The sequence below is a fragment of the Phascolarctos cinereus genome, unplaced genomic scaffold, assembly GCF_003287225.1.
Source record: "Phascolarctos cinereus isolate Bilbo 61053 unplaced genomic scaffold, phaCin_HiC Scaffold_4;HRSCAF=312, whole genome shotgun sequence".
In the NCBI taxonomy this organism is placed as follows: Eukaryota; Metazoa; Chordata; class Mammalia; order Diprotodontia; family Phascolarctidae; genus Phascolarctos; species Phascolarctos cinereus.
The window spans coordinates 597859735-597875842 of NW_027555847.1; the positions used below are offsets into that span (position 1 = coordinate 597859735).

Consider the following 16108-nt stretch of genomic DNA (forward strand, 5'->3'; position numbering starts at 1 on the left):
TTGAGTGACCTACAACTTCAATTCTTGAGATTCTACCTTATGATTTGCAGCTATTTAGTATCACTGGAAGAATTTTGGTGTTAAAAAGATGAGGCTATTAAGAGAGTATCTTGGAGTCATTAAAAGCACAGTACTATTTCCCAAAGGCAATACTACCCTCTTCCTCCTAATCAATTCTGGGCCTATGTGTATCCAACAAATATGGACTGATTGTTGGGTTGGTTCTATGAATTATCTATCTAGCCACATAACTTATTTTAAACAATAGGCATTCTTCACTCCCCCTCCCCCTTAATTTTTTTTTTCTAGATGCTAAGGCTGAACATTTTTGTTTGATTATGTATCTCATTTAGATGGTTCTCTTGTGTTTTGGGGCTTGAAGCAACAAATATTTTTATCCACAATCAGTAGCATTTGGAATATTCTATCCTTTAGAGGAAATCCTTTCCTGTTTGAATTCCACACTGAATATTCCACACAAAAGGCTCAAAACGTGAACTCATGTCTTCCTGTTTTAGGATTCACTTGATAATTGATCATGAGAAAGATGTTAGATTAATTTGTTACTCTGTCATTCGAGAAATTGTGTATGATTTTAAAATAGGAGTTAAGGTGGCATTTTGCTATACTGAATGAAATACTTTTTATAGATATTGGACAACAAGTACAATGAAATCTTATATTCTCTGTGCTTTTTGATTAATTCATGTAATCAAAATTATTCTTCTTATGCAGATGGTTTTCTAATAATTATCTTTTTTGGCACCTTTAAAGTAACTATTGTTTGAAGAGTAATGTACTAGGCACTGGGGATAGAAACTAAACTTAGATTTTAAAAAAGCAGTCTCTATTCTAAGTTTCAGCATATACGCTATTAACAGGATGAGAGAAACACTGGTTACAGTAATATGTAGAATTAAATGGTAAATATATTAGAGAGGTGCAAAGCAAAGTGCTGTTGAGGTTTGATGTGGGTTGCTATTGATAGAGATTATCAAGAAATGCTTCTTGAGGGGGTAGCATTTAACTTCAGGACCTAAAAGATTTAAGCATTCTATAAAACATTTATCAAATACCTACTCAGTGAAAAGGCCACAACTTAGGGGGTAGGAATTCAGAGAAAAAAGATGAACATGGTCCTCCCCTGCTTGGGGCATACGACTTCAAAAAAAGCTTTTGATATGAGATAGAACATCATTAAAGAGAACTAAGGATTCTAAGAGGTGAAGGTGATATAGAAATAAATTCCAAATGGGATAACATATAAGAGCATGGGAAATGGGATGAGAAGTGGAATGTGCAAAGTGTAGGAACAGTTATGTTTGGCTGGAATTTAGAGTATATAATCAGTAATACAAAATAATTCTGAAAGTCAGGTTGTGAAAGGCCAGGCTTAGGACTTTGTTTTAGTGGTTACAGACAGCCATTGAAGATTTTGAGCAGGAGGGAGACATGGAATATGTAGGATTTCAGCAGACATAGAAGGGGAGAAAGAATATTGGAGGTATAAGGAATAGCATGAGCACAGCAATGAAGGCAAGAGAATGCTATTCATATTTGGCAAAGAAAGTCTAGTTTGACTAGAATAGAGTCTGTGGAAATGAGTAAAGTGAGGTAAGATTGGAAAAGTAGTCTAGTACCAGACTATGAAAATCCTTGAATTCCCAAGCACAGACATTTTTACTTTATTTTAGTAAAGAAGGAAGCTCTGAAGAGTCTTGGGCAGCAGTGGCATAGCCATATTTGTTCATAAGAAAAAAATTGTAACAGTATAGAAGGCAGATTAAGAGGTGGAGAAGGCAATTCTGAAAGATGTATCAAATGCTCGTTGGAATTGTCCTGGTAAGTGGTAATGCAAGCCTATACTAGGGTGGAACAGAAAGGAAGGGCCAGATGCAAAAGTTATTACAGAGGTAGAATTCACAGGACTTACTAATTGCTTGAATATGAGAGGTGAAAGGAGAGTCAAAGAGTACACAGGTGTGAACATTAGAGACAATCTGAGTTTCAGTGCCATAGATTGAAATTGTGAGGTAAGAAGGAGGAACAGATTTAGGAGAAATGACAGTAAACTCATGTATAGACCTGTTGAATTTGAGCTGTTGGATAAAACCAAGAAGAGCTGTCTTGAAGGCAGGGACCTAGAGATGTCTTTCGATAATTAAAAAAAAGCAAGGCTGTAAATTAAAATCTAAGAGTCAACCAAATAGAAAAATATTGATTGAAGTAATGAAATTAAATTAGTTTGTTAATGAAGAGAGTATAGAGAACAACCAATAACTAGATGCTTGAGGAACACTCACATTAAGGGATTGATTAGAGAATGAGTGGCCATCAAAGGAGAAAGAAGTAAAGAACCAAAAGAGGATAATAATGATGAAGTCAGGAGAGGAGAGTCATAGGGAATAATCATCATTGAAAAATTGCAGGAAGGTCAAGCAGTACTGAAAAAAGACCAAGGCTTTTGTTGATTAGGCAATCATTAAGACCTTTGAGAGAGCAGTTTCAGTATATATATATATATATATATATATATATATATATATATATATATATATATATATGAGAGAGAGAGAGAGAGAGAGAGAGAAAGAGAGAGAGAGAGAGAGAGAGAGAGAGAGAGAGAGAGAGAGAGAGAGAGAGATGGAGACAGAACAAGTAGTGACAAAGTGATGACCATTTTTAATATAGTACACTTTATTAAGAAGTCTAACTGTAGGGGAAAGAGAAGGATAAGGTGGTAGATAGTTGGGATACAGGGGTTAAAGGAAAGCTTTTTTTTTCTGATTGAGGAGAGCTGAGCATTTTTTTTTTAGAAAAAGAGAGGAGAAAATGCCAGTAAAGAGGGAAAGATTGAATATATATGTATGAAAGAGGTGATTACTGATGGAATTAGATAGAAAAGTAGCTAGGATGCAATGGGATCCCAGATATAGAGTAGACTAGCTGTTATGAGGAGCAAGTATACTTCTGTGACCAGAGGAAAGAAGGGGAAATTATGTGATGGTACTAAGAATTGTGAAAAATTGAGTAGTGTGTGTATGAAACTTATAGAACTCATTTCAAGTCACCTCAGGCTTCTTTCAAACAGAGGGCTAATTATTTGTTATATGTGGGACTTGTATCCTGTTGAGGAGAGCAAAGTGAAGATTCAGAAGAGATCCTATGGTAAATGAGATAGAAAGTCAGCAGTAACTAAGTTGACTATTAAGTAGAAGCAAGAACCCATCTGTGGTTATGTGACATAAATTTTCAGTCAGTTAAGGCAGCTCAGTTTTGTCACTTTTGCCAGTAACATTTAGTAGCCTGGAAAGAAAGTGGTAAGGAAACTACCCAGGGATGAAGATTTGAAGACAAAGAATGGCAAAATACAGGAGGGCAAGGATTTTCATATTAGTAGCTAGTGAAACATTAACGTGGCAGACCACAGAGTTATGGCTGAGCATGGGGCACATGAAGCCAACATTGGGGAGATAGAATGGAAAAATGATAGGTCATGAGACCAGAGGTCACAGTAAGGGTGAAAGGTAAGTGTGAGAGAATGGAACAGATGGAAAGATCATAAAATCTTAGACATAGAGAATTAACTTAGAAATCATCTTGTCCAATTCCTTTGTTTCGTGTATGAGGAAACAGTACATGTTAAATGATTTGGCTAAGATTACATAGCTAATAAGTGATAGCTAGGATTTAATCCTATATTCACTTACTCCAAATCTAGCACTCTTTCCTTTGGTAAGAGGTTATGGTTTAGTTCTGAGTTCTGAATTCTAGAAGCAGTACAGTTCCTGGAGATGGTAAAGTCTATGGTTTGATAGTGCCATGTATAATTAAAGGAGAAAGAAGTGTTTGGACATGAACAAATAAGGAGTTGAGAAGTCTAGATTGTGGAGTGGACTTCAATATGAATTTTAAAGTCCCTGGCTGTGGCAGAGGATGGAGTGAAGAAGCAGAGAGTAAGTCAGGTCATGAAATCATTGAAAATATTGAAAGACATAGATGTTGATAGATAACAATAATGTTGGGGCAAGAGTTGTATCTAGGGTGGGCTCAAAGGAAATTATTAAACAAGGTTGGTAGAAGAATTATCTTGAAGAAAGAGTGAGTAGTAAAGGGTATGCCAATCCATCCTCCTGACCACTTGATTTGGAAGGAGTAAGAAGAGTGGCTGCCAGGGGAGAGTTTTGCAGGGGATAGAGTGTACTCAAAGGATAATACGGTTTCATTAAAACAAGAAGGTAGAAGGCTGTTGATTGACAAACTAGAGGAATTAGGTTGTTTTTTTTTTTAAACTAGGATCTTATCAGCATATTTAGTGGATTCCCAGGTGCCATTTTGGCACTTTAAACATTTTTTAAAGTGGCAACATCATGTCAACCCATTCTAAGTGCTATGGCATAATGTTAAAGTTCTGTAACACAGTAGTGTAGAAGGTGAATTGGTATTTGGAATCAAGTTATGGTTGTATCTTGGCTTTGTGGCTTACTATCTGGGTAACTTTGGGCAAGGCATCTCACCTCTGTGGACTTTTCATTTTTCCTCATCTGGAAAATGAAGTGTTTGGGCTAGATGTCATCTAAAATCCATTCCAACTCTAAATCTGTAATCCTTTGATCTATGAACTCTACATTTTGATGTCAGATATTGAGTGACAAAAGGGAAAATAGTATTTACATAATCAAGCAAATCCATGCTTTACAATGTAGTTATTTTTCAGACACTAAAGATAAATGGAAATAGGAATACAAAAGCATTTTAATGTAGTGTCTACATATATATCTGATTTACATTTTAGAATCAAGTTTGTAGTCGAAGTCTGCTTTATTTACCTAAGTTCTAGTTGTTTTATTTAGGTGCTATGCTTGTCAGAATAGCATTAATACACTTTAAAACTATTTTCAAAAATTCTTTTTATAAAGGAGAGTGATACATTTTGTGCTTTTGAGCCTTAATAATGGTTGCTTCTATATCTTTGTACACTTAGGAAATGTTATCTATTTAGCGTAACTCATTTAAATTCAGACACAGGTGGTTTTTTTTTTCTTTTTCTTTTTGGTTGTTGCTTTGTTTATTTATTTACTTTTGGAGATAGGTTTAATTTGTAAGTTATTCATGTCTTCTGCTTATCTTTTTTGTTTCTATTGATACTTAACAAACTTTGAGCCCTATAATATCCATTATAATTTCCTTTAATGGGGAGAATAAGTGAATGGAGAAGTAATAAAATTGAAATAAAAGTCAGATGTTACCTTTTAGCATATCTTATACAGATTAATAGATAGAAATTATCTAGTAAAAGGGGAGGTTTTGTATATCTAAGTATTAGAAGCCATTTGACTCAATTATAGTGTTTCTCAATTAAGATACATAATAAAGAGTTTACTATATTCAACTGATAATTTGTGTGTCATGCATGTTGGTCACGAATATACAAATTAAAACATTTAAAAGTATACCAGTGTTTTTTTGGTGTTTACTTTGACTGTGAGAGGCAATGGGATGGATAGAGGTGGCTAGGAACACATTCATTCAAGCCCTGCATGCCAGCTAATCATGTACAAGTCACTTAATCTCTCAGTACCCCCACACATCTCTCAGGTTAAAAGGAACAAATATTTTACTGCTCTGCATTGGTGGAATGAGTTTCTACCTAGGCAGTTCCTTATACAACTCCTTATGAAAAGGGAAAAGAGTGAAAAATTGATTACATGGAGAAGCTTTTATTTCAAAATAGCCAAATTTAATTTTTGCCTAATCTAATTGATTTTCAAATATAAACTACAGGTTATGTATATTTTATACATGTAGTTGTACTTCATAATATCACAAGTTTCAATACATTTTGAATCATTATCTTTTTGAATTGACCAATAGTTATGTTACTTGTGATTTCCCCCCACATTTGTGAGAACATCAGTCTTTGCAACTTCACAGTGGCTTTCTTGTATTTTTTTTCATCCACGAATACACAATTTAGATTACTTCCATTTTGGATTTGATGTGTGGTGAAGTAGAAGTTTTTTTTAATGTAAATGAACAATTTGTACTTATTTTCTTCCTCACAGGGTCTAAGCGAATAAGTGACAGTGAAGTCTCTGACTATGACTGTGATGATGGAATCGGTGTAGTGTCAGGTAAAAAAATTTATAGATTATACTGTGAGATGAAACTTGTATAAATCACTATTGATTTCTAAATCCCTGTGAGGAAATCTTAAAATGTTATTTGCTGAATAGTTCACAAACAACTTACTGCAAAATATACAGAAAAATTAAAACATTATTGTATTTCTCTAGAAAACTATACTTCCATAATAGGGTATTAAGAAATTTCAAAAGTGAAGTCAGTTAAATCTTGTCATCATTCCAAGTGATTTTTGTCCTTACCCATAAACATATCAATACTTATGTGTATGTTTTTCAGCCCAGATTCAGAAAGCACATTTAGACATGTGGACATTTAGCTGCAAGTGTCCAGATTCTTTGTGCTGAAATTCAGAGTATCATTTAGAACTGTTTCTATTATTAGTACTTTTAGCTTTGACTAACTTGAGTTCAACCAAATGAAGAAATTTCTCTTCGGGTGTGTACTAGTTATGATGCCTTAGATTCTCCTTAACATTTTTATCAGTAAATTGGATGAAAGCATAGAAGTCATCTTATCAGAGTCACAGATACCATAAAGGTAGAAAGAATAGTTTAGATGATAGAGATGGGGTGAAAAAAAAAACCAAACCTTTCCTAGGCTAGGCTGATAGACCAAATTTGGTAAGTTTAAATTTAGGAGAAAGAAGTGTGGTGTCTTATATTTAATTTTTTAAATTAACTTCATAAATACAGGAGAGAGTAGATATGGCTAGACATTACCTTTTGTGACAGTTACATTGGAGAAATAGTGTGCTGTAGGAGACAGAGTATTTAATTTGGAGTGTGGAGAACCTGGGTTCAAATTTTGCCTATACTATTTATCCATATCAACATAGATAAGACATTTAACATCTCTGAATTTTCTATTTCCTTATCTATAAAATGGAGATACTAATACTGTAGTACCTATGTTTAAGGGTAAAAAAATGAGGCTCAAATGAAGTAATGTACACAAAAAAAGTATTATGTAACCTCAGCAGTACTATATAAATACCGGTTATATGAAAAAATATGTGGATATTTTAATAGATTGCAAATTTAATGAGTCACCAATATGAAATAAAGTCTAACAAAACTGTTATGACATTTGGCTACCTTAAGGAAACCTACTGTTCAGAGTGTTTATGGTTATAGTCATGCTGATTTTATTTAATGGAGTGCCTTCAGAAAATTATACACATATATACACATATGTATACATGCATACATATACACACATATATGTGTATATATACATACATGTATATATACACACATATGTGTGTGTGTGTGTATATATATATATATATATATATATATATATATATATATATATATATATATACACACAAATCCATAAATAAATAAGTTTAGACAGTTAGGTAAAATAAATTTTAATAATTCAGGGATCTACAAATCCATCAGTGTGAGTAATCATTCCACCAAGGCAGATCACAACCTCTTCCTTGCTTTTATTTATTCTTCATGAGTTGTGGTACTTAAATAATTTATTTTATGGTAAGCAACCTCTCTGTATTTAGCTACAGTAACCCTAAAATGACAGATATAACATTATATTGTCAAGATTAACTTAAATGTTTTCTAGTGTTCTAGGGCCTAACAGATTTGTGCTCTACTGGCATAGCTTTCAAGAACTCGAGGTGACAGAACTTTTAGTAAGATGTTAGGGATTGTTTCTACTGCCACCTCCATTTCTATCACCTCAAAACAGCAAGAAATGTATCAAATAAAATAAAACAGCAATAAAAATAAAGGAAAGTAAAACTCATGTAAAATGTTATAGAAAAACCTAGCAGAGAAAGGAAATTGAAATGTTCCTAGTTAAACCACATCTAGAGTGTTGTTTTCATTTCTGGGTGGAGGAGGGGGTTACAGTTAGGTAGAACATTGATAAATTGGATACTTTCCAGAGGAGAAGGTAGCTAAATTTGTCAAGGGCTTAGAGACCACACTATGAGAAGATAGGTTGAAGGAAATTGAGATTTTTCAACTTGAGAATATAATGCTTAGGGGGAACATTATTTACTGTCTTCAAGTGTTTGAATGATTTTCATTTATAGTCATGATTAGACTTTGGTTGATCTCAGAGTATAGAAGTAGGAACAATGAAGAGATGTCGCAAAGAGATAGATTTAAGCTTGATATTACATAGATGTTCCTGATAATTAGAGACATCCAATCACCTTGGGTTCATTGGGTTCCACTCTTTGGAGAGCTTCAAGCAAAAGCTGGACAGGACTTTTTGGGCACTTGGAGATTTGTGTTCAGGTATGACTTACTGAAATAGCTTTTATCTCTGAATTCTTTATTCCTGTGGTCTTTTTCTTATCCAAAATGGATGCCCTTTCTGAGACTCACTGTATCTTCATGGAGCTTTTCCTTTTGTTCATCAGATGAAGAGGACTTTCTGTCTCAGTGTAACTCTTTCTGTATGCACCCTTGATTTTGTCTTCTCTTAACCTCTCCTGGAATCATTCCTTTTCTAGAAAGAATTCCTTTTCTTTTGTTTTAGAACTAGAGAATCAGTATCCTCTATATCTAAAATCTATAACACTGCCTATACAGTTCCAATGGTGAAAAACATTGGTTATTTTCCTTCTGCCTTCCTCCTCACATCTTATTCTGCTTTTCTATGTTTATCTTTCATTCATTCCATAAGGCTGGAATATATACCCCATCATGACCTTATGTTTAAATTCTATCTGTTGTTACAAATGTATCTATTAACTCCAGAAGATCTGTTAAAAGTGTTGCCATTTTCTCTACCAAATTTCTGAAGATGTCAGGGTTCTTTTTACCTTGGGACCTTTTGTCAGCAAGTAATAGAATAATTGGTGAATTGAATCTTGTTAAATAAATAGACAATTTTACTCAAAAGAAGTAATTAATACGAAGCAGAAATCACCTAAACCTTTGGGAATATTTCTAGCTTAGTAACAAACATGCACATTTATAAAAAAAAATTACTTGTGTAAGTTAAGAATAAAGTTTTTAAATCACTTAAAATATACAAGACACACAGAGCATTCCTGAAAAGAATTGGATTACTAATTGGTACCTGTCCTGGGCCTAGCAGGACTTTCTAGTCAGCTACCAGCAAAAAAGGTTAAGAATTGTCCAGGAAGGGCACCAGAAGAGAGAAATGAGAATAGAGGGCCCTTTGAAAGGAGCCCCGAGAAGACCATATTTAAGTCCTGCCTACTTTTTCCAGCTAGTCAGTTTATATGCTGGAATCTCCTTACCCATTGTTCTGTCCTTTTAAGGATTAGAGAATATATTGTACTTTCTCCATTAATCACTATGCCAGACATGAGGGCCAGTGGAATTGGCTCTCTCTTTTAAGAAAGAAATCAGTTTTGAATAAATGGGGCTCTACCAGGCTATGATTTATAGTATGTATAGCATATATTCATATGATTTATGGCTTCCTTTTCTGAAATACATAGTTTTGTCTATTTTGGATCTATTTTGTTTCCTGTTTCGTGGATATTTTCTCAGCTTCTTTCCAACTGTTTTCTCGATTTTCTTTCTACCTTTCTGACCATTCTTTATCTTCTCCTCCCTCCTAGGAGGTGCTAGTATCCACAAAGGTGAGATTTTTTTTTCCACAAAGGTTCTGTTCTGAGGCCTCTTATCTTTATTATCATTAAGAATAATATCAAAAGATAGCATTTATGTAAGATTTTAAGGTTTGTGAAGAGCTTTAAATATGTTAACTCATATGAACTTTATCCTTGGTGATATCAGTTTCCAAAAGTTCACTTGTTTTCTGTATATATATATATATATGACTTCCAGATCTTTTTATAGTGAATTCCAGTACTATATTACCCTCTGCTTGCTAGACGTATCCACCAGAATATCTTATAGGAATCTCAAATGCAACATTTTCAAAATAGAATTCATTATGGCTTTCTCCAAACTAATTAATCCTACAAATTTCTCATTGTTATTGATGTTACCACAATCATTCTGGTCACCTAAGTGTACAACTTCTCAGTCATTTTTTGTCTCTTTCCTCTATCTCAGTACTGCATAAAAATGCCTACTTTTACTTATCCTACTTCCACAACATCTCTTGTATCTTTCTTCTTATTCCATTTGCATAATCTCTATCCTAATTTGTTATCTTATCACTTCTTACCTGGAATTTTGTGATAACTTCTGAAGTGGTCTCGTGCCTTTCTCTTCTCTAGTTTGTCTTTCACAGAATTGCTGGCTGACATTCTTAAAACACAGCTTTGTCCATATTATGTTCACTAAGGAATCTTTGTTGGTTCTCTATTGTCTCTAGGATAAAATATAAAATCATCAACCCCCAAATTAAAGCCCTCAACAATCTCTGTATCATTTATCTTTCCTCTTTCTGTACACCATTCCAGTCAAACAGTTCTGCTGCTTAACCAAACAGGAGATTCCATTTTCTATTCTGTGCCTTTGCACAGTAGATTTCCCATATCTAGAATATACACCCTTCTCACCTCTGTTTCATCAAATTCCTGGTTTTGCTCAATGTACTGCTTAGGTGCCTGAGCTTTTACTAATTCCTTTCTTTCCCTTAGTTCTTAGCATTCTCTCCCTCTTTAAATCATTTTGTATTTCTTCATAAATACTTTGTACTTAATTATTTGAACACAGGTTGTACATGCCCAATAGAATGTAAGACCTAAGGATTGTTTTGTTTTTCCTTTGAATCCCCAGAAGCTAGTTCAGTGCTTCATACTTTGTACTGGATAAACATTTGTTGAATGGAATTCAGTTGAATTGCAAGACTGTCAGGGTGTGAAGGGAAGAGATTAAGTTTTATTATTTGTAAACCTCCATTGAATCTAACACAGTGGTTAATATATTATAAGTGTTCAATGAAGTTCTAGATAAATTTGAAGAGCCAGATAATATAAAAATGTCACAGTTTATGTTACTCACTAAGGTTTTTCACATATGATAATTGCTTACCTATTTTTCATATATTCCCTCTAAAAGTATAATTTAAGCATATGTTGTTTAAAGCAAGACAATTTTTAAAAAGTCTGTAAATGACTTGAACCTCAATATTTGTGCTCTGTAGATTATCGACACAATGGAAGAGACCTTCAGAGTTCAACATTGTCAGTGCCAGAACAAGTGATGTCATCAAATCATTGTTCACAGTCTGTGTCCCCTCACCGAGTAGATAGCATAGGAAGAACTAGGTCATGGTCACCCAGTGTCCCTCCTCCACAAAGGTAAGTAATATTGTATATTTCATACTTCTGTTGTTAGGAAATGAAACTAGGATATGAATTCTGTGGTAGCTAACTTCATATAATGCTGTAAAAATATAGCAAAAGAATATAGCTATTTGAGGAAAAGAAAAACTCTTTAAATACAATGAGGTACTATTTAATACTCTTTTTGAAGAAATCTGTGTTGCTTTGTTTAACTCATGTTTTATTCTATTAGACAAATAGGGTCTTGCCACTTAAGAAGCCAGATTTAATCATACATCCTAAGGGTGAGGTCCAGAGTAGTAAATTAGAAACATTGAAGGTGGATACAGTGATATATCTGCAACCCCTTTCAGAAGTGTTCTGAATCTACTAAAACAAATTGAAAGCTAAATGATGGAAGTTGGGAAAGACATAATAAACTAGGAGAAACCAAGAGTAGCTTGTCAGCATTTAGTAATTGGAGTAAAGAAGACTTCATGGTGATAATGCTGTCTTATAGGAGAGTGATCAGAGAGACTTCCAGAGGTAGAGTCTAGATGGTTGAGTGGAGCTTTCCCAACATTCCCCTCCAAACAACGTTAATAATGCCTCAAACTGCAGCCGTAGCTTCAGGAACTCAAGACAGAGAGAGTAAGGGGACTTGGCAACTGGTCAGAAAGAGCACTGGACACAGGATGAGACTGGCAACTGCATTGCCTATACCTACTTCTGATTTATAGTTCAAGGGCAGAAAGGGGCACTTTTGGTCAAGTGGGAATGGAAGCCTTGAAGGAAAATATCACTTTCAGCCCCAAAGATTTAGGGACCCTGATGAACAGTATAGTTTCTGCTCCAAAAGGAGGAGGAGCCCTGAGGAGCAGTATTAATTGCAATCCTAAGGGATCTGGTGCTCTTCTTGGGTAAGGACTAGAGTACAGACCAAGAGATCAGTGACCATACTTCTCTCCAGATCACACCACCTTGGAAGCACCAAAAATTTACAAAACCTGATAACTATCTCTGAAAACAGCAGTGTGAAAAACAAAAACAAAAACAAAAACTGAAGCTTGAGACAGAGCCCCTCCCCTCCTCATGCTAGGAAGAGAGTCCAACATTAACATAAAGTTCCAAATAAAGAAACAGATTGGGAAAATGAACAAACAACAAAAACAAAAGGACTTGACTGTAAAAAGCTACTATGGTGACAGGGAAGATCAAGACACAAACCCAGAAGAAGACAATGAAGTCAAAACAGCTACAATCAAAGCCTCAAAGGAAAAAAAAATGTGAATTGGACACAAGCTCAACAGAAAGTCCTGGAAGAGCTAAATTATTTTTAACATCAAATAAGAATTGTAGAGAAAAATTATGAAAAAGAATGCTAAGGAATAAAATTATTAAAAGGCAGTTAACAGCTTGGTAAAGGAGGCATAAAAATACTGAAGAAAATAAAACCTTAACATACAGAATTTGCCAAATTGAAAAAAAGAGGTAAAAAAAGCTCACTGAAGAAAATAATTCCTTAAAAATTAGAACAAAACAGAGCAAGTGGAAGTTAATGACTCTATCAGACACCAAGAAACAACAAAACAAATTCAAAAAAGTGAAAAAAAAATAGAAGGAAACGCAAAAATTGTCCCTGGAAAAGCAATTTACTTGGAAAATAGATAAAGGAGTGAGAATATTAAAATTATTAGATTACTTGAAAGACATGGTCAAAGAAAAAGTCTAGATACCATATTTTAAGAAATTATCAAGGAAAGCTATCTCCAGGTGTAACATCCGGAATTCACCTGGCTGGGGAATCCTGTACCTCCTCTATAACCATGGGGTGTTCGTTTGATACCAAAGAAAGAGGCCAAATATCTCCATGTTAATTATAGGTGGTAGTTTAATCCATCATTACTTGCAAAACAGGGACAATCTGAGGCAACTGCTAGACAATTCAGTGGATCCTTGCAAAAACCCCCAAAATCCCCATGGTAATTATAGAAAGCAGTCAGGAAAGGAAAGAATGGCAGGAGGAGCTAGAGAGTACATCACTACTAATTGGTGGATATTTTTGGTTTTCTGGTTAGTAATGTGCTTGGGAGTTAAGCCAGTGTTATACCTAAATGTAAGTTTCTGTATTGGTCATCTCACAGTCACATATAGGTCACAATATTCTTCTTTTGGCTTTGGTCATAGTATCTTAAGGCTCAGTGTCTAAAATATAATTCAGTATCTAAGTTATGATTGTAAATAGGTTACCATGTCCTGACTTCCACCTTTCATAGAGTTTAAGTTTTTATAGATTTTTCACTTATTGCTGTATTTTATGGCTTTTTCCCATTTGGGACCCCATAGCAGTATCCTAGAACTGGAGTGTAAAATAGATATTGAAAGAATTCACTGATCACCACCTGAAAGATATCTCAAAATGAAAACTCCTAGGGATAGTATGGCCAAATTCCAGAGTCCCAGGTTAAAGAGAAAATACTTCAAGACACCAGAAAGAAACCATTGAAATACCATGGAACCACAGTCAGAATCACACAGGGATTTAGCAGCTTGTACATTACAAGAACAGAAGGTTTGGAATTTGACATTCAGGAAAGCAAAAGACATGGGATTACAACCAAAAATAACCTAGCCAGAAAAACTGAGTATAATCCTTCAATGGGAAAAAAAAAACCAGGTATTTAATTAAATGGAGGACTTTCAAGAATTCCGGATGAAAAGATTAGAGCTGAATAGAAAATCTGACTTTCAAATATAAGACTTAAGAGAAGCATAAAAAGGTGAACATGAAAGAGAAATCAAAAGGGACTCAATAAGGTTAAACTGTGTATATTTCTATATGAGAGGATGACACATATATCTCCTAGGAACTCTATCATTATTAAGGCAGTCAGAAGGATTCTACATAGAAAAGGGGGGTAGGAATGAGTTTATTATGTTGGAATGAAGTAAGAAAAAATATTTAGGTGAGAAAGAGGGACGCCCTGGGAAAAGAGGGAAGGGGAGGAAGAATGGGAAAAATTATCGCACATAAAAGAGGTATACAAAGAAGAACTTTTACAGTGGAGGGGGAAATGGTAGAGGGTGGAATGCATATACCTCACACATTTGAATTGGTTCAAAAAGTGAAACTGTATATACATGCTCAATTATATTTAGTGAAATATAAAAAATCTATATTTTTTAAAAGGGTGATTAAACTTGTTTTACTTGCTCCTAAGGGGCAAAATCAGGAGCAATGAGTAAAAGTTGCAACAAGGCAAATTAGGTATTGTGCATAGAAAAAATTTCTGAACATTTAGAAATATCCAAAAGTATAATAAAAAACTGTCTTGGTATATAGTTATCCTTAACTTGAAATAGTTGCCATGCCAAAAAGATAGATTTGCTGTCATTTATTGTGAAATGAGTCATTGTTAGTGATTGTCAAGGGTAGGAAGATGAGTATATTTTAAAAGGAGCTTGGATTTAATTTTCTTTTTACTTTTGAGATTAAGTTTAAGAATGAATAAATCGAGGCTGCTTACAATTTAAGCATAATCTTATAGGAGTTTCATATCAGCCCCTTAGATTCCATTGGTTCCATTATATGCTTTAGCCTTTAGGTGAAAAAATGGGAAAAAATGTGCTAAAATAGGGATTGAAGGTAGCATAGGAGGATTATAGAACCTGAATCTCATCCTATTAGTAGGATCATTGTAGTTTTAATGGTTTTTAGGTGCACAAGAGGTATTGTATTCATGAGAGGTTGAAGTATCCTTTCATTTATGGTTAATGGCAGTTTCCCACCTCCCCCACCTCCCTGTCTTCTGATTTGAGTTCCTGTGGCAGCCAATTACTTTTAGTTGATGCAGTTGTCATATCTAATAGGAACATGATTGGACCATTTTCATATATCACAAAAATGCTGAGGTTATTTCTAATTGAAAAAGGGAGATAATTGGATAGGCCTTTTTTCCTCCATGTAAGAACCTGAGATTAAAAGGTAATAATAGCAGAGTAAAAGAAGGCATTTTGGATAGGAACTCTGAAAAGCTTCCTACTATATAAATAATATATTGCTATATAGTATTTCTTCTTACTTTCCATTATTAGGCTACCAGGTCACTGAAGGATTTCTACATTGTTAGTCCTTCAAGATGTTCAGAAATGATAGTGATTCCTATTTTCTCCCGCATTTTTTTCTGACTTATTGAGTGGTAAGAAGTTTCTGTAGGGACAACCCCCAAAATAATATACATACATATACATATATGTATATGTAATATAGTATATTATTTTATATTATAGCATGTATTATATACATTATTACATATCATATATTATAGTATATCATAGTTATATGTGTGTGTATATATATATATATGTATTTTATGTATATATATATTATATATATATATATATATATATAGAGAGAGAGAGAGAGAGAGAGAGAGAGAGAGATTTAGCATGTTCAATAGTATTAAAGTAAGCAAAAGCCTCTTTTATTTTGTATACTAACTTTAAGCCTCTTTCTTAAAGGAGTAATAGATAACTAGCCTAGGGAAAAGTAGTTTTTCCTAAAGTAGAACAGGATGTAATATGTGATGCTGGTATTGTTAATTGGCCCTCTTCAATAGAAATGACTTGTTGAAGCAACCCTCTGAGAACAAAGGGTAGAAAGACAACTTAAGCTTCATTAGAGTGAGGCGGGTTGCAAATGACAACTTTTGCTCTTACAGAATTGAGGAGGCAGCTGTTGCCGTTACCCAGTTATTGTCTGGTAGGGCTTTC

At 34.2% G+C, this 16108-nt stretch overlaps 1 protein-coding gene across 7 annotated transcripts in view; it reads left to right on the plus strand.

The window, feature by feature from the left end:
• RIMS2 (regulating synaptic membrane exocytosis 2) overlaps positions 1-16108 on the plus strand; it is a 539971-nt gene that overhangs the window by 189961 nt on the left and 333902 nt on the right. For all 7 annotated transcript variants that reach the window (XM_078153700.1, XM_020969889.1, XM_078153699.1 and 4 more), the window contains exons 13-14: positions 6066-6134; positions 11215-11371. In XM_078153700.1, the coding sequence (XP_078009826.1) occupies positions 6066-6134; positions 11215-11371 (226 nt within the window). The remainder of the gene's footprint in view (positions 1-6065; positions 6135-11214; positions 11372-16108) is intronic.